At 35.9% G+C, this 25,344-nt stretch overlaps 3 protein-coding genes and 2 pseudogenes across 3 annotated transcripts; 1 reads left to right on the top strand and 4 right to left on the bottom strand.

Annotated features, from left to right (window-relative positions):
* Nucleotides 1–2,931: 2,931 nt before the first annotated feature.
* On the bottom strand, nt 2,932–5,317 carry LOC147298529 (B-cell receptor-associated protein 31-like protein). Its single transcript, XM_086250253.1, has 2 exons — nt 4,746–5,317; nt 2,932–3,628 (listed from the first exon to the last, which is right to left on the bottom strand). Exons 1-2 carry the CDS (start codon nt 5,029–5,031, stop codon nt 3,246–3,248), a joined length of 669 nt encoding a protein of 222 aa, XP_086106379.1. The 5' UTR covers nt 5,032–5,317; the 3' UTR covers nt 2,932–3,245.
* A 574-nt stretch (nt 5,318–5,891) lies between these two features.
* Nucleotides 5,892–7,211, bottom strand: LOC147298530 (putative F-box protein At4g22030 pseudogene; annotated as a pseudogene).
* Nucleotides 7,212–10,404: 3,193 nt separating this feature from the next.
* Nucleotides 10,405–13,684, bottom strand: LOC147298531 (peroxisomal membrane protein PMP22-like). The gene is made up of 7 exons (XM_086251451.1): nt 13,377–13,684; nt 12,922–13,020; nt 11,697–11,798; nt 11,496–11,571; nt 11,132–11,202; nt 10,952–11,037; nt 10,405–10,810 (listed from the first exon to the last, which is right to left on the bottom strand). Exons 1-7 carry the CDS (start codon nt 13,446–13,448, stop codon nt 10,756–10,758), a joined length of 561 nt encoding a protein of 186 aa, XP_086107577.1. The 5' UTR covers nt 13,449–13,684; the 3' UTR covers nt 10,405–10,755.
* A 2,970-nt stretch (nt 13,685–16,654) lies between these two features.
* Nucleotides 16,655–18,168, top strand: LOC147298532 (putative F-box protein At4g22030 pseudogene; annotated as a pseudogene).
* Nucleotides 18,169–22,016: 3,848 nt separating this feature from the next.
* On the bottom strand, nt 22,017–25,344 carry LOC147298533 (Glycine cleavage T-protein family). The gene is made up of 4 exons (XM_086248327.1): nt 25,185–25,344; nt 23,867–24,441; nt 23,123–23,241; nt 22,017–22,720 (listed from the first exon to the last, which is right to left on the bottom strand). The coding sequence occupies exons 2-4, from the start codon at nt 24,425–24,427 to the stop codon at nt 22,174–22,176; spliced, it is 1,227 nt and encodes a 408-aa protein (XP_086104453.1). The 5' UTR covers nt 24,428–24,441; nt 25,185–25,344; the 3' UTR covers nt 22,017–22,173.

Genomic DNA, 25,344 nt, shown 5'->3' on the forward strand with positions numbered 1-25,344 from the left:
AACGTGTACAAGGTTCTCCAATCCTATATCAATGCCCTTCATGCAGATCAAAATCTTTCGAGCCCTCTCGAGATGTTGGTTTTTTGAAGTCGAATCGTAGGGCTCTGTATCCTTACATTGCTTCAATAAATCGTTCCAGTTCTTGATGTTATTTTCAATATCCAAACGAGACTTGCTAGAAAAGAAAAAAATGTTAAATGTTAATGTTAATGAAACAAGAAAGTATAGAATGTACAAGGATGCTAATTAAACTTCTATACCTTGGTTCCATTCTACTTCTTGGAGTGTGTTTTTACCAAACTTTCTAGCTTCAAATAAAAATTGTATAGTCGTTAATGGGTCGTGTATAAGAAATGAGAATTCAAGACTTGCACATCAAGTAAATTCCTAATAAAGGAAGAAGAGAAAGATCGAAGATATATACTAGCAAATCAAAGAGATTGGAAGATAATTAAGAACCAAATAAGGATATAGTTTGGATGATATTGAAATTCTAGTGATATTGGGACTTATTACCTAGGGCAACATCATGGAAGAAATGTGTTGATGGTTAGGGTTTAGGGTACGTATATGTGAGGGATGTCCTTCTTTGTATATATAGTGGATGGATGCCCAACAAATTAAAGAGAAGCCCAACAATTATTCCGTTGGGCTGAACATATTTTGATCATCCTATTGGTCTTAAAGCCCAAGTTCACATGATCGGATCCCGTTGCATTTTGTGACCTTTGTTGAAAAGGTCTCCCCTACCCTTAGAAAATTCTTTTAGAAAGTTTTATATCACAGTTTACATATATAGTTTGTTAAGTGATTAATAAAATGTAGTACGAATTCTGTGTGTATTTTTGTAGCAATTCTTTGGCCAATAGAGATTAGAACTTGAGACCTCTTTCAATATTAGAAAGATAAATACTACAAGCTAGTTGGTGGATAATTCATGAAATTAAAAATTCTTTAAAATTAATTATCAAAAAACAATAGCTGTATGAGAAATTAATATATTAACAACATTTGCATATATAAGATCACCTTTTTTTTTCTTGACTATCATGCAATCAACAATCACATTATAAAAGAAGGGTACTAATTTACTAATTAAGAATTGATGTCATAGATATCCAAAAAGTACTCATCCGAAATCAAACATAGAATAATTTATGAACTTTATTCTGAAAATACAAGTAATAAAAAGGTAAATAAGTGCTTAATTAAGACAGTAGCAAATCCTGAACTAATTCCAATAGTCAATGTTAACTTGGTATTGCAAAAGTGCAAAACAAAACTCTTTAAAAAAAAAAAAAATTCAAGAGGTGGGCAATTCCTCATTGATCACGGCCCAAGTATCATCCTCATTGGTATTTGTTGAAGGTGATGAAGTCTGGCCCAATGGCTGCGACTGTGCCTTTGTACTCTCGTCAACAACAGTACCATTCTCACGCTGACGATGAGGGTCACTAGAGGCCAACTCAGAATGCACACCGTTGATTATTCTTCTGAGTTGGGACTCGAGTTGGTTGAGCCATCCAGGTAGTTTCGTTATTGGATGCTGGAAACATGTGTGCACATGTGGTCCGATGATGACATAGAGGACTAGGCCGAGCAACGCGCAGGACCCTACAATTCCACAATTAATTAAAATCAAGGAATAATTTTACAATGCAAATCACAACTCTTCTTTTGTTTTGTTTTTAGTTTTTCTCTCTTTATCTCTTTACTGTTTCCACCAACGTATAATAATAATGCTCATAATAAGATTAAAAAATTAAACAACTTTGTCAAATCTAGAAAGACATATAAATATATATATATATATATATGACAGGTTTGTTTTTTTTTTTTTAATGACTTTTTGTTATTTTGTTTTATCTTATTCTTGAAAGGTTTTAATATTTTAGGATAGAAAAATATTCCAGATAGTTAAAACCTAAAATTCAATCGAGTAACGAGAGAGCTCAAAATTTAGGAGTTAAAACTTACAATCTAACTGAAGAACAAATCTCTTGATCAATCATATATACTTTATATATTAAAAAATAAGATCATAAAAAAAAAGGTAAAAAATCGACGTCCACTGTAGAAAAAAAAACTATATAAGTATATATATATAGCTAGTTAAGTTTGATGACTTACATGATACTATCGTTATTGCTGAAACCACAAGTTTGAATATATGAAGGCACAAAGTTACGGTCTTTGTCACCACCTTCCTCAAGGGAGTATCGAACAAAATCGCCAGTGCCACATCCAATGCGAAAACCACCGAGAACAGTACCTGACTCATTATCAATATTGTGTGTGTGTGTAAAAGTTTTTTTGTCAAAGGATGGTGTAGGCAATCAACAATGAAGAAGCTGATGGCTTGTTATATAAACTAATCTATTGAAAAACCCTAGTGTAGTTGGTTCCTAATTGAATTATAATTCCTAATCCTAATGGGTTTAGGCTGTACTAGAAGTTCCAAGGAGGATAAAAAGGGTTAAGGAGACTGACGATAGAAAGGAGTAATATGAAGATCAAAAACCAAAATCTACAAATACTCATTATTAAGTTTTCATCTTCTTTTTCTTTTAGGTAAAGGAAATAGAGACGTAGTAGTTAAAACCAAAGGAAAACTCTAAGATGGAAGGTCCCTCGAAAGTAATGGAGCTTGCTGGATTTGGGTTGATCATCTGGTGAGTAGTGCTCTGTTTGAGGAATCTTGTGCGTTTCTTGAGGCTTGGGGCCGTTAGTGTGTAGTAAGGTATTCTGGGCCTGGGCCTTGTTCTAGCTTCTCTTTACTTCTGCATTTTTCATGGATACTGCTACTAACCAAACAATAATGCAATCCACACAATCCATCCAACATCACTAGTCACCAAACAACATTTATTGGTATTTCTGTACAAATTGTATTACATAACTTACAAGAAAATATAAATAGCCAAGAATATATATCGACAATCTACTAAAAATTCACTATTATTAATTTATTGCCTCAAAATGTATCACAATTTTACAGACAAAAAATTGATCCATTCTACTTCAACACTCAACTTATAGTTAAATTAATCAGACCAAGTGGCGATAGAGCCTATTTCCTCTTTTTCTTCTTTTTTCCCTTCTTTTTTCCATCCCATTTTCTCCACACTAACAGCATATATGACAGCCGAAATGTAATATATAAATCCATCTTGGAACTCTCAAACAACTACAATGAGAAATAAAACTGAAAAAATAATAATATATAAAAAAAATGGGGCAATCCTTTATGAATCTTTCTTGCTACCTGAACGTGACAATTTCCAGTCCACTGACTGCAATTGGTTCTTTAAATTTTGGTTTTCTTCAAGTAAACGATCATACTCAAGAAGGAAGCCTTCGGATTGTTTTCTTAGTGCAACAACATTGGCTTCTGCAGCATGAACGTCTTTTGTCTTTGAATCAAGTTCAGATTCTAGATGTTTGAGTCTTGTGCGCGATGTAGCCATCTCATTCTCCAAGGCTTTGATCTCATCCACACCGCCAGCCTTCCCAACCTCAGATTCTCGGGTCTGTTTCTTAATGGCTTCCATGCCCTTTCTTCGTATACGAAGCTCTCTAATATAGTGGTGTAGCCTGTCTATCATAAGACCAAGGAATAGGGAGAAACCTGCAAGTATGGCAACTCAAATGGGTTCATGGCTAACAAGAATAAATCATGAAACATGAAACTCTTCACTGATATGAACCACTGCTGAACAAACAACAATGATAAAAGTATGACCACATTGCAACCCACAACACGCGTTATGAAGGCACAGCCAGCCAGGTGATTATCTTTTACGGTCAGCAAACAAAAACTACTGATAGAGACGGCAAAAATCAAGAAACATTAGTTATGTTTAAAAGTACATGAAGATCACATATGCTCTATTTGTTTTAAACTGGTTGTATTTAATAACTGACCATACTACTGATAGAGATGGCATAATGAAAACTGAGAAATGCATTTAACAAAGATAAGAAATGCAAGACTCTAGCAGCAGATAGAATACTTCTATGCTTGATACAACCTATACAAATGATGGAGCTGATGTGTTATCACATTGATGTATACATTATCAATAGATAGAATGACCTATATTACCCTTAAACTCTTTCCCTTTCTTTAACAAATTAATTTAATATTTAATCCTCCAACTCAATTAAGAACAAAAGAGAGTTCTATTTTCTTGCTCTAAATGGCTTTATGGTGGTAATTAAGCTCATTACTCATGAAGTCATGATTGACACAAAAGTCAACAGAATGCACAATATGAAACTCTCTGTTTGATCTAACTCTGTGTGCATATATGATTTGGGGCAGCCCCAGAGTATAATAAATTTGAAACCAGTAAACTTACAATCAGACCACCAACACAGTATGCTCAGAATCAGATTTCTAGCGAAGCAAAAAAAAAAAAAAAAAAGGGTTTTCAGAAACAACTTTAACAAGATCCAGAGAACATAGCTTGTTTCACTTACAAGTTTGCATTTTTATTAATGAAACATTTTTTGAATATAGGAAGGCACAAAGTTACAATCTTTATCATCCACCATTTCATTCCCAAAGCCATCAAAGCAAGCACAATTCAATCAAATCTCATTAAACAGAAAATATCAATCAAACTAAAGCACATTAAAGAAATCCACACTAAAAACAAAAACAAGAACTACTCACATATCATTAAGTTTGAGTAATTGACCCACAAAAAAATTTGAAAAAAAGAAAAGAAAAAGAAAAGTACCCATGAGAGTGGCTTCAAGAAGGTGATTGGTCACGAGAACCTGATCGGTGGGAGTAACAATGGCAGCATTGCCGATCTGATTCTTCTTGATCATCATCATGTTGAAGAGGCTGGTCATCATGACCACAAAGACCGTTCCCGCCACGGACTTGACCACAATGGGTCCACGGCCGCGCTTGATCTGATCCAGACCCATTATCACCAGCTTCCTCAGGGGGGTCTTGAACAAAAACGCCAGTATCAGACCCATCTCTGAGAATATCACTATGAACAGTAGCTGAATCATCTTTCTTAGATTTTTAGTGGGTAAACACTAAACAGAGTATATGTGTGTGAAAGTTAAAAGCTTGGAAAGAAAGCGGATGTAATGTGGCCTGTAAGTTTGTTATTCAAGGATGGACTGTACGGATTCTGCGGAATTAATGAAGAAAAAAAACTGGTCCTAGAGTAATTCTTATCATAAATAAGGATAAAATATTAAAAGGGTATGCTATATATCTTATATTAAGTCCCCAGTTGGAGTCATCATGTAGATCACGTTAGGTATAACCATATAGATAATAGATGCAGGTTTAGATCTCTCCTCTTCTTCTTCTTCTTCTTCTTTTTTTTTTTTAATAAGAATATGATATTTGCTTAATTAGTAATTACTTTTCCATTTTTGGTGAGGATTACTGTATCACTTTTCACAGGTTTAATTAGTTGGTGTGGATAACCCAGATCCATCATCAAAGGCAGTCGGCAAGCAAAAAAGCATAAAGGCTTTTGGCCTTTAGAGGGTGTGACAAGTAGTATACATTAAGACTCTATATTTATGATGTAGTCAACATAGCTGGTTCTATATTGCCCATCTTTTGTCCCACAAGGATATATTGTTCACAATGGAGCTGGATTGGGCCTACCATTTGGGAAACGGGTCAAATCTTGGTTGGTCATGGGCTTTGAAGTTTGAAAACCTTTGATGGAATCTGGGCTCTGTTATTTGTATCGTCTATGATTCTATCAATATCCAGACCACTTGGTTTGATTGTTCATGGAGTGAGACATGGTGATGATGTTTGTGAAAAAGTTAATGTTACATCAATATACAAATTACATCACAAAACTAACCAAATTTTGAAGTGAACTAAACATGTGTACACAAGACTAGAATAGCTTGCTTGCAAACTTTTGATCAGAGGCCTCACCAAATTTGAGTTCTGATAGGCTCCTTCCCAGCTGCAAAGCCACCTTCATTTCAAACACTTGCCCATTCTCTCTTCTCTCAACTTGTTTCTCTTTCACATTTGACTCTATAGTCTCTTGCATGAGCCTAAAGAAACCAGCATTGTTTCTATACATTTCAACCACCATCCCAACTTGACCACCATGCTCCATTGTGTTCACCACACTCGCCAAAGCTCCACCAATGACTCCTACCATCACACCCCATGCCCCAAGAGCACTAGAAGTACCCACAAAAGCAGACCCCAGGGCTGCAAGGCCAGTTAATAGAGGGCCAGAAATGGCCAACACTCTGTTAATTTTCAAGGCTTTCTCAGTCAACCTCAAGTACTCTGGCACATCCTTGCTCTTCAAAACCTCAACAATCTCTCTCATTTCCTCTTCCAGTTTCTCACTCCAACCATTTCCATCTACTAATCTTCCTTCAACCCCATGAAGCACTCTTCTTCGATTTTGTTTTGGCCACCATATTGCAGGCTTCACAGTTTTGGGAAATTTGTCAAGCATTTCACCTAGTAAAGGAAGTGGGTATGCTCTGTCCAATGCCAAAACCTTCTCTATTGCTTCATTCACATCCATTATAGTACTACTCCCACTGCCAAGAGATAGTGCTGTTTGAATCTGGACATGAAGCTGCTTGAACAATCTAGCAGCGTTTCTTTGCTCTTCAGCGAGTTGGGATGGTTGGATCTTGTTCATCACCACCAACATTCCAGTGGCTGCTACATAGAGTATAGTGGAAGAGAGCTTGAGTGCCACAAGGGGTGCTCCTCCATCACTACTAGTGCTGCCTGCAATTGCTGCCATGGTTGCAGCAGTGAGAGTGATTGCATTGATGGACATCAAAAGGAGGTGGTTCCAATTGTCACGCTGTGCTCCAATGTTCTTATGCATCTCCACTCTGTCTGCAACAGCCTCCATGATTGCATATAGCTCAGAAATAACCACTGTATCATCAGAAAGATTTGCACTATGTTTTGTGAAATTGGCGCCATTGGTGTTGATAGCAGAGTTAGAATGATATTCCTTGTCATTTTGGGTAGTGTTTGAAGTTGTGAAACCATTGCTTGTCCTGTCCAAGTCCACAGCCAAACTTCTTGTTGGGGGCTTGGGAAGAGAAAGTGGAGTCACCAGGACTTTTGGGGCATTATTGGTGGTGGCTGTAATGACTCCTTTATGAAAACGCATTTGATCAGACAAACCCATCAAACAAAATGTGGTTGAAGCTTGAAAGGTTGCCATATTTTCTTTGGCAAGCTAATATCCTCTTTATGGGTATGGATTGTGTGTTAGATAGATGATGGTGTTGTATTTGGGAATTGTGGATTGGCTTTAGGCTTATAGGAGAATGTAGTCAAAGAGAAAGGGCACTTAGCATGGGATTTATAAAATTCTTTCAAGTGGGAGGCGTAGCATAGAATAAATTATAGTATTCAATCCAACAGTATGAATGAGTGAGTGAAAAAGTCCCAAAACATTTTATACCATAATAACTCTTTACATTTTTTTTTTGTTACCACCCAAACTTTTTTTCTTGTCAATTTACCACTTGAAGTTATCAATATGTGCCAATGTGGCACCTGCCATCCATTTCTATCAATTTTTTTGTTAACTTAAAGGGTACTATTATCAATTCATGTTATAGAATATCTTAAAAAAAAAATCCAAATAAAACTCTTAAACTAAAAAAAAAAAAAAAAACAAATCTAGCCAATCCACCCTCATCCCTGATGTGAGACCCTGTAAATTTTTTAAATTTTATTTGAAATTTATGATATTTTAATAATTTATTTAAAGAAGTTGTAATTTTCAAAAATAGTTTGGAAGTCAAAAATAATATTTTGACCCCTTAGATAATTAATACTCACTGAGACGAGTCCGTATGATTTTTCGGTGATTTTTTTCGAGACCCGAGCTATTTTTAACGAATTTTTAAAAAGTAATATTTAATTTTATTTAAGAGCAAACTATAAAGTTTGAGAAAAAAGTTGATGATTTAACAAAAATATGGATGGTAGGTGCTACATTGGTATATATTAATAACTTTAGATGATAAATTGGTAAGAAAAAAAATTTGGATGGCACGGGAATACACCTTTTATATTTCAGGTGATAGTTGAGTAAAAAAGCTTTTTTTTTTTTTTTAATCATAGACTGAGAGTTTTACATTCTATTAGTCTATTATTCTATTGTTGATAGTTTGAATATTCTCTACTTATTAGTTATTAGACCAATTCTCACATTGGGGGTTTGAGAATGGTCAGTTTGGTTGCTTGGGCAAGTAACCTATTGGGCTTCATAAATTGACTTTCAACTGCTATAAGCCTATAACGAATGGAGAGCAATGAAAAAGCCAATGACGTCAGGACAAAAAATGACTTGTCTAATTGTCTTATTTAATTTTATCCAATGACGTCAGGACAAAAAATTGAGAGCATTGAAAAAGCCTATAACAGGTTGTGTTATTTAATTTAATCCAAGTATTAGATGTATTAATGTACCTCCCAACTGTGCGTACGAATTAATTCAAGAAAAGGAGAAAAGTGTGTTGTAAATTTGTAATTTGTAACGAGAACAAGAATGCATTGAGATTCCATTTTGGTTTTCAAATGTTTTTAGTAGGGGTGGGCACGGGATGGAGGGGGATGGGACTTACCTCATCTCATTCCCATCTCATGATTTGAGTTCGGGATCGGTACGGGATGGGATGGAGGTTTGGGATTATGGTACCATCTCGTCCCGTACCAAAGTGATTCGGTACGGGTTCGGTACCATCCCGATCCCAAACAAAAAAATAATAAAAAATTAATTATTCAATTTTTATTCAAAATTCATCTTCAAATAATAACCTGTAAACAATAAACATAACCTATTTTTATTCAACTATACAAACAAAACAAGAATTCAAGTAATAAACTGTTTTTATTCAAAATTGAAAATTCATCTTCAAGACTTCAACAATTCAACCAATTATTCAACAATTCAAAAAAAACAACAATACAACATAAACTTCAACAATTCAAATATTCAAAGTTTCAAAGTTCAAACATAAACTCATAAATCAGTAAATCACAATTAAGCCTCATGGCTTATTTACCAAATCCAAACTAAAAAACATAATTAAGTCTTATGACTTATTACATCCCAAACTAAAAGTTAAAAAATAAAATGGGTTTAGTGATATTTGCCTATTTGGGCCCATTAAATTATTAAATAATTAAATTTTTAATTGTTCGGTACGGGACGGGATCATCCCGGTATTGAACCTTCAGGACCGATCCCATCCCGTTTAAGATCGGTACGGGACGGGATCGGTACGGGATTGAAAAAAAAAAAACGGGATGGGACCAAATGATACGGAATGACACGGAATGGGATGGTTTCGGTATTTTCGGTCCTAATGCCCACCCCTAGTTTTTAGATTAATTAAGTTTATCTTTATGATTTTGTCCAACCATGCACGTGATTGTGATGATACTCGTAATAAATAATTAAAAAAGCTAATTTATTCTGTTCAATGAATATTTGGGTTTTATTTTAACTCCGAAAAAATCCCAACAAATCTTCATTCTAATCCAATATTTGTCGTAAACTGTACGATTACATTTTCTTATTGTCTTTCTCAAATTTTTCCAATGGCCATGTAGCCTAGTGGCACTGTGGCATCACTCCTCAACCTCTGATGTGAAGGTGGTGTGTGTGGTAACGTGGTTCAACTACTCCTCATATGGGCAGAATTAAAATAGATTTAGTGATGTGGGTGCTTAATATGCAACCATTGTGCAAAGATGATGTGTTTTTTAGCATAGTGGTTTCATCTTTATTTGCAAATTGCCAAAGTCTACATTATCTCCAAATGCATCAAACCCAGATAGTCAAAAGAGTTCATAATGAATGATATTCAGTATATAGTTAAAAAATCCTACAGTTATGAGAATGTGGAGTGTTATCTCACATTGAAAAATTATAACCTTATAGTGTATTATAAGAGTTTTGGGATGAATGCCTAAATTTTTTTAGTAGTCTCATTTGTTATTAGTAAAATCCTTCAAAACCCTGCATTACATACATTGACTTTGGCATGCACACAATGTGTATTCTTTACATGGATTGTCAATAATGGTAAGCCATCCCAAAATTCATTTTAGGTAATACACCTTTGTTTTGAACAAAAGCTCATTTTCTATTCTTCCACATGCTGAACACACCTAGATTTAGTAATAATTTTTCGTGTAATTTCCATATTCAACCCTCAATTCAAGGTGAGATCCAACGTGATAGAATGATTATTCAGAGGCCATCTCCGAGAGACTGAGTCGTTCTGGGCCATGGCTTATTTGCAAAACAAGCAAATGCTTTTTGATTTTATTACACGTCCCCTGCTTTGTGCTTTGAGCTGTCGCATTTATATGCATGTGTGCAAGCAATAATAATATACTGCTTAATTTCGTAGCGTCACAGGTATCTCTTTGATTGCAATAATTAAGTGCATTGTAGCATATGATCAATTCACACTTGTTTAGTCAAAAATACATAAACAAAGATGCAAGAATTTTAGAACAGTTGACACAATAAATGGATAAATATAATGACAAGCTAAATAATGGACCAGGGGTCACCATTAAACATTTAGTCATTTAGAATATTTTTAGCAAGATCCAGCATACATGAAAACGGGATCCAGGACTTATTGCTCAAGGAGAGACCATCTGTGAGCAAACTAGCTGGCTAGAAGTAACTCGTAGGGAGCACAAATTATCTGAGACTGATGACAAATTTCGTCGGTTCACTTAGCCTTTGGTAATGCCACAGATCTTGCCTGTAAATTTAGGAATATTCCCCTGAAAAAAAAAAGGGGGAAGGTTACAAAAGAAAAAGCACAAAGACCAGCCGGTTTGGTAATGAATGGGGAAAAGAATACCAAGCATGACCTACATGCATATTATAGAGCAAAAAGGAGATTTAAGTTTTATAGTTTATACCAGCCAAAAGCAACCAGGCTGTGGAAGACGACACGGAGATGGAGCGGCACATACTGGTGATTTATCCATCCCAGAACAGGCCAGAACTGCATTTTCATCAGTCCAAATTCTAAGATTATGAAATGATTTCTGTTTTCTTATAATGTTTTAACATAAATCAAAATCAGGATAGCATTGTACCGTCCACGATGTGTATTGCACCGACGGGTAGTCCTTCTTAATTTTATTTTTCACATGCATCCACGGTCTTCCTGCATTTCACATCTTCGTTAGACAATAAGCAGCAAAGTGCACATCATCTGTTACACTAAATGTTCATATCTAGCCCACATGCTGACATCCTCTTCCAGGCTGACTTTCTTTGAAAATTAAGAGTTGTTTGACTTTATCATAATATTATAATCTCATATACAAATAATACAATGCTTAGATCTTAAATCATATCTAAGGGCTGCTAGGAACTACTGCATTCATACTGTATTTCTCACATGCCAACATTTCAAACATAAAAAATTGAAGATCACAGTTGTTGACATATACTTACCCTCCACAACCAACCCATAGTAAATCATGAAAAGCAAGTTATTCCAAGGAGAAGCTGTCAACTGTTCCACAAGCACCTGAAATAATTTCATTTGCAATTTTAGAATGACCAATACATTCTTTTTCTTGTCACTTTTCACTTCATTAGAATGCCTTTCTCAACAACAAACCAGAGTATGAAAGCATGTAGAGTGTAGCCTACCTTCTTGGCTACCGTTTTCGAATCCTTCTTCCCCTTGAAAATCTTATCCAGCATTAAATGCAGGAAATGCCCAAATGGTCCAAGATAAACAGCTCCTAAAAGCTGAATTCAGCAATGCAAGGTTATAATGGAAGACACATATGTAACAATAGTCATGTACATTCGACATATTAGCAATTGCCATGTGTGCCTATAGCAATTCTTAGTTCTTTCCCTTGGCACATTAATAATTTTACGGCAAAGCAAATACAGTCCTAAAGCGGTAGTACGTATCCATCCAACCAAACTTCTTACACAATCTTTTCAGAAATTTTAGATAACAAGAAGTAGATTTCACCCAATAATATTTGTAATTATGACTGCATAATGAGATCTAACCATTATCCCCAACAACCATGCTGCATATTTTGCATTTTCTCATTTTAGTGGCATATTTTCTGTTTGCTATACTAGTTTGCAGAAAGGTTTAGTGATATTCATTTCTCTGGACAGTATGCCTTAATCTATAGACCCAGGTCAGGTGTGTGATATGCAGGCTGACGTTATAGGCATCCTCCCAAGCGAAATGCACCCCATCCTAACCATGCTCATTCAGTACTTTACACATTAAAAGTTAGTATGAAACTTTTTTACTCGACAGATACATACAATGTAGTTACATTTTAAGGCAGTCAAAACGAGTTACAGAATAACAACAAAGAATGCGGAGAAAAGAAAAGGTCCCTCCTTTTTACAGATTATGGTACCAATAGATATTGTAGCCTTGTAGCGCTGATGAAATTAGTTTGTCAAAACTTAGGTTCACAAAGTAAAAGGAAAACTTCTACTTTTCAAAGACTCTTTTGCACATGCATTTTGTGGGGTTTCCAGTCCAAATTTAACAAGAACATAATTCTAAATAAGGTCAAACAATGAGTTTAGGCAAATGCAATGTGTGTCTGCCATGATAATACTAGTACCCAACCATAATCTCGAGTTCCTTTACTAATTGTTTTTCTCTGAATGAAAGTCAAATTTAACGTCACAATGATCAAACAGAAGGAGCATCACTAAGCTAAGGTTGGGATCTTGCCATTAATTTAGCGTAACTGCTCACTATCCAATTATACAGAATAAAGGAAAACACAGTTGCACACACACACATACACAAATCATATATACAAATCTTTTGTGAAATTGGCAAACCAATGAACCACAATACAATGGGGAGAGAAAAGGACTATACCACTTTGAGAAGAAGCCGTCTTATTTGAAGTTTCTGTATGCCAGTGAGCTTCTGAGACACTATGTCACTGATTGCTGACAAAACCCCCGCAGTTATTGCCTGTACGAAAAACAGTATCACCAAAATCCCCAATTAACGACATGTTACAGAGTCATTCATCTTCTTGACTAAATGAAAAAATTAATCTGAGAGTACTTCATGGCTAGGACTTCAGAAAAACTACATCAGCCTCTTTTCAATTGAGCCAAACAAAAGTACTAGTCATAATTGAGCTGAAAATACAAAATCTTTGAAAACCCCAGATAAGAAACTAGTCCTAGAAATATAAGAAAATTCATTCTTTTTGGCTTTCCTTAAGTTCCTCAGCGTCATCTAAACAGGGTTTTAAATGGAAAACAGGAACAAATCAAGGTAACCCATTACAAAGTGAGAATGAAAGAGAGATGGGGTTTGACCTTAGTTCTCAGTGGATGCTGCTGCAGCTGAATCAAATACTGCTGAAACCCCTTCTTTGCTATCGACCCCATGCTTCAATTTCTTTGTTACGAAGTGGCTTCCAATTGTTGAAAGAGACTGTTTTCGCTTTTCAGTTCTGAGCTATATGATCGATATGACTCTCTTCTAGTTCTTTTAAGTTAACTGTTAGAGAAATATCTTGGTCCAAAAAGGACCATGAAACTCAGACGGTCTGACAGTCTTGGCGCTCTTGAGTCCAGCGTTGCTCTTGTGGAAGTGCCGGAGCGGATTCACCAATAATTAGGAGAGAGTAATAGAGTATCTTTGTGTTATTTTAATGTGTAACAATTCGCATATTCTTGTTTACGGTTTTACCAACAAGACCATTTGTTATAAGAAAACTACTCAAAAGCCCCCAAAAACTTTTAAGAAGACTTGAAAGCGAGCATATAAATATATATAAGGGGCGGATTCATTGCATTCTATTTCTTATATAAATTTTAACACAAATTTTTAATAGAGTTTATTCTAAATAAGATTTTATCGATCCAAATTATTTATCTTTTAGGTCCCTATTAAAAGATTATTCTTACAAAAATTAAATAAATCGGAAATCATTTTCCTACAAAGATTAAGTGTTCAACAAAATAAACACTTGAAATGTTAACCATTTAATCTTTATAGGTAAATAATTTTCGATTTACCTAATTTTTTATAAGGATAATTTTTTAATTGAGACTTACAAAATAGACAGTTCGGATTGTTAAACTCTTATATGGAGTGAGTCTTATTGAAAACTTGTGTCAAAAATAGAATGTCATAGATTTTTTTCCATATATACATATATATATATTTTTTTTTGACACATAAAAACACGTACACGGGTGCCCATCCGTATTTTTATCGTACTAGTGCTTAGCGATCAGCTAGGAAAGACGAGTGGTTAGTTACTGTAGTGCCGTAACAGTTTCAAGTATTATTATAGTGCAAACATTTTTTTTTTCCTATTTTCTACATGTTGGTTGATAATTTTTGTTGGTAGTTGGGTCTTATTTGAGTGCGTTTAGATATGATTTAGTATGTTTTAAAGGATTCATAAGGTTAAAAATCTAAGATTTACAATTTTGAAGTTTTTTAAGAGATATAGAAGTGTAACTGCATTGCAAAAAATATTATTGTAGTACAGAGCGCTCGGCCCATTTTTTCGTTCTTAAGAGTTAAAATTCTACGTATATTGGTTTTTCAATAAATTAAGTATGGAATAGGATCTTTTTAGTTGAAAGCCCTTTTTTTTGTGATAACTTAACAAGACTATTTCTTTCAAGGTTGACAAATGGGCTTGAGGTTTGAGTTGAAAAATTGGAAAGTCATTTGAATCCAAATTGGAAAGTCAATTTAATCCAAATCTACGCTTGCTTTTTTTTTTTTGGGGTCAAAATCTACGCTCGTGGCATTAGTGCTTTACCTTATGCATTTTGTTATCTTTTATTAGTTAATTTTTATTGTATTTTGTGTTGCTTTTTATTGTATTGAAACTCGAACCCCAACCCTAAACTTTGAAGTCTTCAGCATTTTCTGTTGTTAGTAATGTGGAAGTGCAGTTCATATAGGGCAATGCTATTTCTAGTCTTTTCTAAACTTTATGTATTTTGCTGTAAGTGCTTTTAAAAATGATAAAATATTAATTTTTTTTTTCTGCTACAAGCCTACAAGGGAGGCCACAAGGGGAAAGAAGATTTGAACTTTAGCCTTGGGTGCAGGGGATAAAATATTAATTTAGAGACATGGTAAAATGAGAAAGCAAATAGCAATTTTTTATGGGGAAAAATTTACAAACAGAACATATACTCTGATGATTGTTTCATTTCAGGATATTTATTTTGCTTTGTGTTAATGAAAGACACATACTTTTATTTTATGTCAATTAAGAACCATGTTTTCTTCAGTTTTTATCTCAACTTTGGTCCGACATTAGACCTATCAAAACTCCACCAAATCCAAAAAAATTATACTGAGTTTAAAAATATGCATCTCCTCTTTACAACTATACTCCAGATAATCTGCCCCAAAGTACGGTACTCGAAACTGTCCAATTTTCTAAATTTTTTCCCAAAGGTCCGATTGGATAATTTTGGGTACCCTACTTTTGGGCCAATTATCTGGAGTTGTAGATGTCTGATTTGAGTGATCTTTATATGGTTGTAAAGAGGATATGTATAGCTTTAAACCAAGTATAAGTTTGCTAGATTTGGTGGAGTTTTGATAGGTCCAATGTCGGGTCAAAGTTGAGATAAAACAGAGTCCTTAATTGACACTAAATAAAAGTATGTGTCATTCATTAATATGAATCAAAATTAATATCCTGAAATAAAACAACCATCAAAATATGTGTCATGTTTGTAAATTTTTCCCTTTTTTTATATATTATAGGAAAATTTGTGGCATATTTGTTTTTGTATTAATCAATTGTCGTCCATGATTTGAATTTAAGATCATCTTATGATAAAAGAGAGACTATGTGTCATTCACTAGAATAAATGGCCTTTGACAAAATTTGTGATATGTAAATGACAAATGATAAAAGATAGCCCTTATAAATTGAGTCTTTAAATTTTTAGCAAAATGATCAAGTTCACGTACACAACTATTGTCAGAATTAATTGTAATAATGCACCCGACAACAAAAAAGAGAAATCTTAATAATGCACTCAAAGCATGAAGCACTAAACTATAATATTAGAAGCCACTCCACTATTGATTCACAAGTGATAAGGAATGGATTCAATGGAATGGGCGTGGTGTATGTTAGAGGTTTGAATTTTACCAAAAAAAAAAAAAACAGAATAAGAAAGACTACGCATTTAGAAAATTAGAATGTAATGCTAATTAATGTTTGAAAAATAGGTAGTTGGAGCACTCGGTCTACCAAACAACCAAGTGAAGACTGAAGATGCGACCTTTTCAATATTGTAAGTTGCAAGTAATAAATTATTACAATTGTATGCAAGCATACGTAGATATCACTATACATCTTGCATTGATGCATAGTGGACGAAAAATTTTAAACAGGAAAATAAAAAATGGGGTGAATGGGTCAGGTTGGTCAGCAAATGGGCCAAGTCTTGCCCATTCAGCATTTCAGCCAGTCAATGTTTTCTAAATCTGACCCCTTCAATTTTCAGTTGTGCCTTCAATTCCTCACTATAAATAACACCAATTTGGACCCTCTACTATCATTCCAAACTCTCCTCCTCCTACAACAATACAAAGCACGACAACAACAACAACAGCATCTACACACCCAAAAGAGCCAAAACGACTCACATCCTCTGCTTTCATCTAAGAACACAACCAAATGGCTTCCTTGCAAACTTCAAGTCTCATATTCTCTTCTTCTTCTTCTTCTTCTTCTTCTTCTTCTTCATCATGTTGTTCTTCAAAGAGAATCAATGCTGCCATCCATGTCCCCAAGCTTCCAAGAGTCCGCTTCACAGTCCCCAAAAAAGCAACAAAGCTAGTGCTTGAGGGACTGCAATTGAGGGATGGAATCACAAACACAATCCCAATAGCACCACCAAAACAACATGATGATGCTTCATATAAGCATCAGTCTACTACTACAACTAGTACTACTTCTACAGCTATTACTCAGCTGTATGCAATCTTAGAGGCAGTAGCAGACAGAGTTGAGATGCATAAGAACATCGGCGAGCAGCGTGACAACTGGAACGCCCTTCTACTCAACTCCATTAACATGATCACTCTCACGGCTTCAGTCATGGCTGGAGTTGCAGGCTCTTTAGCAGCCGGTGCTGGAACCCCCATTTTGGCCTTGAAACTTTCCTCCACTCTCTTATTCACTGCAGCCTCCGGAATGCTGCTTGTGATGAACAAGATGCAGCCTTCACAACTAGCTGAGGAGCAACGCAATGCCACAAGATTGTTCAAGCAGCTCCAGACCCAAATCCAGACCCTGCTTGCTCTCCGAGATCCAACCCAAAAAGATGTGAATGAAACTATGGACAAGGTCTTGGCACTCGACAAAGCTTACCCACTTCCCCTTTTGGGTGCTATGCTCGAAAAATTCCCCGAAAAATTCGAGCCAGCAGTTTGGTGGCCTTCAAATCAAACTCAAACTCAAACTCCAAGCAAACCCAAATCCAAGATGGGAACAAAGATTAATGGGTGGAGTGAGGAGCTTGAAGAGGAAATGAGGGAAATTATAGAAGTGGTGAAGATGAAGGACTTAGAGGACTATGAGAGACTTGGTAGCTTGGTGTTGAAGATTAACAAGGTTTTGGCCATCTCAGGCCCTTTGCTTACTGGGGTTGCAGCCATTGGCTCTGCTTTTGTGGGACATGGGTCATGGACCGCCATTGTTGCAGTGGCTGCAGGGTCATTGGGTGGAGCAGTCAATGCATTTCAGCATGGTGGGCAGGTTGGGATGGTGTTTGAGATGTACAGGAACTGCGCTGGCTTCTTCAACAAAATGGAGGATTTCATTGAAGCCACTCTTGAAGAGAAAGACTTGGAGAAAAGAGAAAATGGGGACTTGTTTGAGATGAAGGTGGCTTTGCAATTGGGAAGAAGCTTGCCTCAGCTTAGAGAGATTGCATCAAAATCAGCTTCTTCTCGTTTAAATGGAACAGCCATAGATGAATTTGCTTGCAAGCTTTTCTGATTAGTTCAATTTTTTTTTTGGGTACAAAAAACTGAGGAAAAGTCCTTTGAGTTTTTAGTTCTTTTTAGATTTATTGATCAGTTCTTTGTACAATCATGTAACATAGAAGAATTAATGTTAACATCCTCACTTTTTTTTCACTCCAATCTGTGCAAAAGACAAATGTGTTTAATTTTCTAGTTTCTCCAGCATTTGCTGTCATGCGTGACAGCAAATGTAATAGTTATTTATTTTTATTTTTTACTAATTTAAATTATTAAGCCATCTCAACTGTAAGTAACAAGTGGGATATGTGTCTAATTTAAGTTATTGACTTTTTAGATATAAGTTTATGTCCTAATTGAGAGAGGAGGGAGTTTTGAATTAGTATCTGTACAAAAATAAGGTTGTTTATGGCATATTTGAATAGTTAATTATCATAGGGTACAAGATTATGGTCTGGATTGGATGGCTGACATTAAACTGGAAATTTTGACTTTTTGAGGCAGTGTGCTAAATTGGATGGTTGGACTTGGCCCATGCCCCATGGAGTTGGGAGTCGATCAAAATTGGGCAAGTCAAATCTCAAATTCAGCCTAGACATTGTGGTCAATGTAATTCTCCTATTATAACTTGGTCAATGGCTTGTTGGTTTGTAAAAATTCTACGATTCAGCCACGGCATTGCATGGACATTTTTTAACTCCTAGATGATGATAAATTTATAATAAAAAAGAAAAAGAGGATAGATTCAATTTTTTAGATATACATTTTTCAATATTAAATACGTTTTATGTCATATAAACACAATAATAAAGAAAAACTTTTTTTTTTATTATATTAGAACAATTCTAACCATTAATTTATTATAATCCTACCTCATTTTTCCAACCTCTCTCACTACTTGGCTAATATCAAATGTGGTAAGAAGCTACTAGGCCGGTGGTCAGTCACCTCCATTGTTGTGTTCATGATAAATTTATCATTGTGAATGATTATTAAAACCTATACAATTGGACAAATTAATGATGAAGTCAAGGAGAATATCAGAATATTAATGAGCTATTTCATGAGGAAATTAAGAATGAGTCAAATGACTTAAGCATCGACATCATACAATTAATGAGTTACTCATATAATCATTTTTATTATTTTAGAGTTTTTGAAATGACATATCTACTCGGCTTACCGAGTTGACCTTTGGTAGTATACAATTTTCAGCAGTGACACACTATAATTAATTATATAACTTACCATAATTAGCTATTACTCACTAGCTATAGTCAAGAAATAAAATTTCGTATTTCAAAAAAATTTCAATAGAAATTTCGACTAAAATTTTACAGATTTTTAAATTTTAACAAAAATTAGACGGAAACGACGAATATTACTATCAAAATACAAAAATTTTTATGAAACTTTATTATATGTTTATTTAACATATTATCTACTAAATTGATAAAAAATATTGAAAAAATCAAATTATATAGTAAGTTTTATGTGATATAAGATGAATATAATTTGCACTAGAGACAAATACTATTAAATAAAATTAGTATAATGAATAAATGAAATTAGTATATTATTTATACTTTATAATCTAAACACTAAATCATATATATTTTATAATCTATACTCTATATTGTTTAGGATATGGTATATGATATTAGGGTTTAAGCCCTTTAAGGTATTTTAAAATTTTTTTAGGGAAAGTTAGCAAAAGGACTATAACTATACCCTTATTTTCAGTTGAGGATCCCGTTTTCACTTTGGTTCAATTAAGGACTATTATTTTTCAAGTATTTCAATCAAGGGTATTCCGTTAACTCCGTCAAAAATTCTGTTAAAATTGATCACGTGACTCGCACGTGACCAGTTTACAAGGGCATTTATGTATTTTTTGTGCATTTAAAAAATAATTATAAAATATTAAAATAAAAAAGCTGGGAATTGAAACCCAGCCACACCAACCTCACCCCCGCCACCATCAACCCACCTTCACTCCCCAGCCACCACCGTCGACTCCCCCTCCATCACTGGTGACTCCCCCTCCACCGACGACTCCCCTTCCACTGGCCATCCTTCTTCCCCATCAGCCCAGCCCCGCCCATTTCCTCTCTCTCAAACTCACTCTCTTTATGCCCCTCTTTCTCTCTCATCTCTTTCTGCATTTCCTCTATTTCTCTCTCATCGATCTCTCTCTGCCTCTCCTCTCTTTCTCGCACCCAACCCTTGCACCATGCTGACCTGGCCTTCCCCTTTCCCCTACCCAGCCTCGTCACTCCCACCACCACCTAGCCCGACCCTCTCTCATCTCTCTCTCCTTTCCCAACTCATTCTTTTCAAGCTCCTTACCCAGCCCTGGCCTCGTCGCACCCAGCCCCGACCCTGCCTCATCCCTATGACACCTCTATCTTTTACTTTATCTCTCTCTCTCTCTCTCTCTATCTCTCTCACTTTCTCTCTCTTCGATCTGGACGGGGCCAAGCTAGGTGGTGGGGCAGGGGCAGGGCTGGGAGGGGGAAGAGGGAGGGTCGGGCTAGGTGGTGAGGGGGAGGGGCGGGGCTAGGTAGGGGAAGGGGGAGGGCCGGGTTGGCATGTTGCAGGGAGTGGCGGTTGATGTTTTTTTTTTTTTAATTCATTAGTTTTATTTTTTAATATTTTTTAGGAGAAATTACTTTTTCGTCCTTATGAATTGGTCACGTGCGAGTCACGTGATCAATTTTAACAGAATTTTTGACGGAGTTGACAGAATATCCTTGATTGAAACACTTGAAAAATAATAATCCTTAATTGAACCAAAGTGAAAACAGGATCCTCAACTGAAAATAGGGATATAGTTATAGTCCTTTTGCTAACATTTTCCTTTTTTTTTTTTTTTTTTATATAGAAATATATTAGATTTTATTGGTTTAGGGTTTAAAAACAACTAAACGAAACTCCAAACCATTTTTTTTCTTTATAATTGTTCAAAGGCTCCAAACTCCAATCAACCCTAAACTTTTTTTTTTTTTTCCTTTTTTTTTTTCCTTCCTTTTCTTTCCTTCTTTTTCCCCGTGCGTCTCCACTCTCCAGTTCTTTTTTTTCTTCTTCTTCATCCTATGTGCCTCTCTCTCTCTCTCTCTCTCTCTCTCTCTCTCTCTCATTCATTTGTCCCTCTCTCTCTCTGCATCTCCATCACCAACTCACCCTCATCTTTTTCTCCCTCCTCTCTTTCTCCCACATCTCCCTCCTGTCGCCCCCTGCCACCGGCCTCTTTCTCCCTCAATCTCCCCCTGTTGCCGCCCCTTTTTTCTCCCTCGATCTCCCACCTGCTGCCCCTTCCTCGTCTCCCAAAACCATCTTTTTCTCCCTTGATCTCCCCCTGCCGCTGTCCCCTCTTTCACCCGTTGAAAATTTTGTCGAAATTTTGATAATTTCGACGAAATTATCACGAAAAGTTAACAAATATGGGTTTCAATTTCGACACCCAAAAAATTCGAAATTTTCGACGAAATTTCACCGAAATTTTGAAATTTAACACCTTGGCTATAACTCACTATAATTAGCTATAACTCACCGAGTCCATTTTTGTTTATCACAAAAAAGTGATGATGAGCATTATTATCATTATGAAAGGATGATACGTGTCCATTATCATGAATGATAGAACACGTGTCACCCATCTATGATGGTAATAATACTCACCATAGTGAGCAAAAATGAATCCATAACTCACCAAACTGTAATTTGCTGTTTGTTTTTACTTTCTGGATTTGTTCTCATCTAACTTAAACAAAGAATACTGGTAGTGTTCATTCAACTTTCTTTGGTCCATTTTATATTGTTGAAAGTTGGAAAACTAGTCACACACTGGAGCTATCGACACCAAACAAAAGATTACGAAGCTTCCTTGATATATAGCACCTTAACATGTAAGGCCAACTCTATATTTTTGATAGCTTCAAGGATTGTATGCCATAAAAGTGAAACACAATCAATGCAAGACATCCAATGATACATTTCATCTCATTCCAGATTCATAGCAAGTAGAGAATGGAAAATAATCAGCATTGACTGCAACAGTCAAGTTTTATAAAGAAAGTTGAAAGAAGGGAACCAATTAGAAAATCCCGGTGATGAAATACCACACTTGAATTAGGTTGGCTTGTAGTATTTTGTTGGAACAAAAGGCATTTTTGTGACAGCTCCATCGTGGGCCTTTCCTCGGACAACAATCTTAACTTTGGTTCCGGCCTTGTGTGATCCAGATTTCACATACCCCATAGCTATGTTTTTCTTCAGGCAGGGGCTAAATCCTCCACTTGTGACTTCCCCAATGCTTTCACCTTTATCATTCTGAATCTCACTGTGGCCTCTAGCAGGTGGGCCTGAAGAGATCAAACCCACGCGCCTGATTGAAGGACCTTCTGCAAGTTGTTTGAGTATTACCTCAGCACCAAGAAAGCCACCTTCTGCTCTTCTTCTCTTCCCTATAGCCCATGTCAGCCCAGCCTCCACAGGTGTTATGTGTTGCTCCATATCACTGCCATATAAACACAACCCAGCTTCCAGTCGGAGACTATCACGAGCACCCAATCCTGTCAGCCTCACTTTCCCCTCAGATTTCTCCAAGACTGCTTTGGCCAGATCCACTGCATGCTCAGAAGGAACTGAGATTTCAAATCCATCTTCACCAGTGTACCTAAATATATCAGTGAAAAGAAGAGTAATCAAATATCCTTTATGACTCAATCACTCCAATAAGAGAGTACAAATGTCAGGTTGGTGAAAAGAGGAATCAAAAAATGTAAACTAAACAGTAATAGCAAAGTATTGCATTCTGATCCCTGTATACTTTTTTTCTGATATCAACAAAGAAAACCACAAAACAGAACTAGCTTTCTTCATTCATCTTCTTAGTGAATGCATATGGATAATGGGCAAAGAAAAACGACTAACTAATGTCACAGCACCCACTAAAGCACTATTTTGATATAAACTGAGGGTCATCAGCTGAAAACTCAGTTGGCAAAGTCACATAAACCCCCTCACCATGCAAGGTAAATTCTTACTTTGGAAAATAAGAGAGAAAAAGTAAACATACCCAGTCCTTGTGAGAAAGCAGTTTGCCCCATTGATATCCAAAATTTGGAACTCTCCAAAATATAACTTGCTCAAATCCTCCTTCGTCAAGTGTTGAAGAGTTGGGGCAGCAAGAGGACCCTGCACAAGAAAACCAATAACTCTTAACACATATCACTATAAGGGATATTAATCAGCAATTGAAGCAAAATCAAACTGTGTCAACAGTGAGCTTGCTTCACTATCATAACCGCAGCAGTTTTAACTGGTAACATTTTTGGCAAATCAATGTAAATAAGTTTCAATTGAACTACAAAACCTGAATCTTCTAATTACTGTACTTAGCTTAAATTTCATTTGAAATTGGGTTGTTGATGTAAGAGAAAAGAAGAAACAATGAAGAGCATAAAGCAAATAAATTGCAACCAGGTGTCTCACCAGAAGTTACAGCCAATTGAATTCAAATACAAGCAGATGTTGGAAGGGAAGAATGTTATTGGGTGGGAGGTGGGACAATGATCATAGGGAAAAATTCGTACAGATGTTTTCATACTGTTGCCATGCATTACTACAATCATACAATTACAAACTAAAAAACAGTTGAATCACACAACTATTCAAATATGCAACACTGCAATCACAGACATCACTTCTAGCAAATGGGCAACTGCATATTCTAAAAATAAAAGTATCTGATAGATTTATTGCAAGGAAAATAAGAATCAACAATGCAAAGACAAGTAAATAGATGAATCAAAGGAATGACCTGAAGAGCTAGAAGAGATCTCTCATCGTGGATGTGCCATGAGACATCTCCCCCTTTAGCCTTGAATGCCTTCATATGCTCCTCAATGTGAGCCAGATCTTTATCCCTACATCCAGCATTCACCACCAGGTATAAGTGATCATCGGTAACCTTGGTAATCACAGAGTCATCAATTGCCCCTCCCTTTTCATTTGTAAAGACAGTTAGTGTCCCTGTTCCAGGGGCAAGCGCGGCAACATCAGCAATGACAAGCTTTTCAAGGAACGGAATGGAGTCCTTCCCCTTGAGGCTCAGTCCACACATATGGGAGACATCAAACAGACCACCATTCTGCCTACAGTTTAGAGTGGAGTCCATGATTGAGTCCTTATACTGAATAGGCATGCCCCATCCAGCGAATGGCACCATCTTCCCGCCATTGGCGACATGGAAGTCATAGAGAATTGTCTTTTTGAGCTCAGCTTCTGAGGCAAAGTATCGACGAGCTACAGCCTTCTTATCACCCTGAGCAACACGTCGGGTGATTGACTGACCAAGTTGCCACAAACCCCCTCCTCTCATCTTAGCAGAAATATCTGATCAACAGAATCATAGTAACTTTTAGGTTCATGTTACAATCCAGATAGGTCTCAAATGATAGAAAGGATATACCTATATGTTTTGCCCTTGGAAAAATAAAAAATTTCAACAAGACATTGCTTCTAAATGAGCAACTAAAATTCAAGCTAGACCCCATATCTCTAAGAACCATAATCAAAATATGCTAGCTCGTATGTTTTTTATGCAAGGAAGAAAAATAACAACTGATAAATCCATTGAAAATGTTGCCTCGCACTTCATACTGCAGCCTTACAAGGTTGCATTGAGGCATTACCATAATCGCCAAAATTGGAGACAGATGTTGTTAGATTATAAAAAACACATTTCAGGAATAGGTTTGAAGTCTAATAGAAATCATCCAATGGTAGAAAAACACAGTTGAAATCACCAAGCAGATCTCTTTACAAACCACTGCTTAATCCAAAATTTAAACTTTACAGTAGGGAATCCATCGAAGCATCATAACAAAGTCTACACCACTGAAAATGCTACTGAATCAATCAAATTCAATTAGAAGAACAATCATATTTTACCAAAAACAAAAAAAGAGCATTATAAAACAATTGAATATCAATGACTCATGTGGATCCATCAAGGCACAAAGAGCAAGCAAACCAACCACACAGATCTCCTAATCTTACATTGCTGAAGAAAAATGCCCAGTAAACAAACCCAATGAAATGCAATTTACACAAAGGAGAGAGAACGAGAAACTCACATGCTGAGATGGGTTGTCTTCTCTGTTATCTGTTCTTCAAATACAAGCAAATCTGAGAGCCCAAATGAGCATCTCTAAGCTCAAAAAAAAAAACAGATTAAAAAAGATGGGCTTTTTATATATATATGTATATATATATATATATATATATCTGAGCGCA

This window comes from Dryas octopetala, chromosome 1 (assembly GCF_963921425.1).
Source record: "Dryas octopetala chromosome 1, drDryOcto1.1, whole genome shotgun sequence".
Classification (NCBI taxonomy): Eukaryota; Viridiplantae; Streptophyta; class Magnoliopsida; order Rosales; family Rosaceae; genus Dryas; species Dryas octopetala.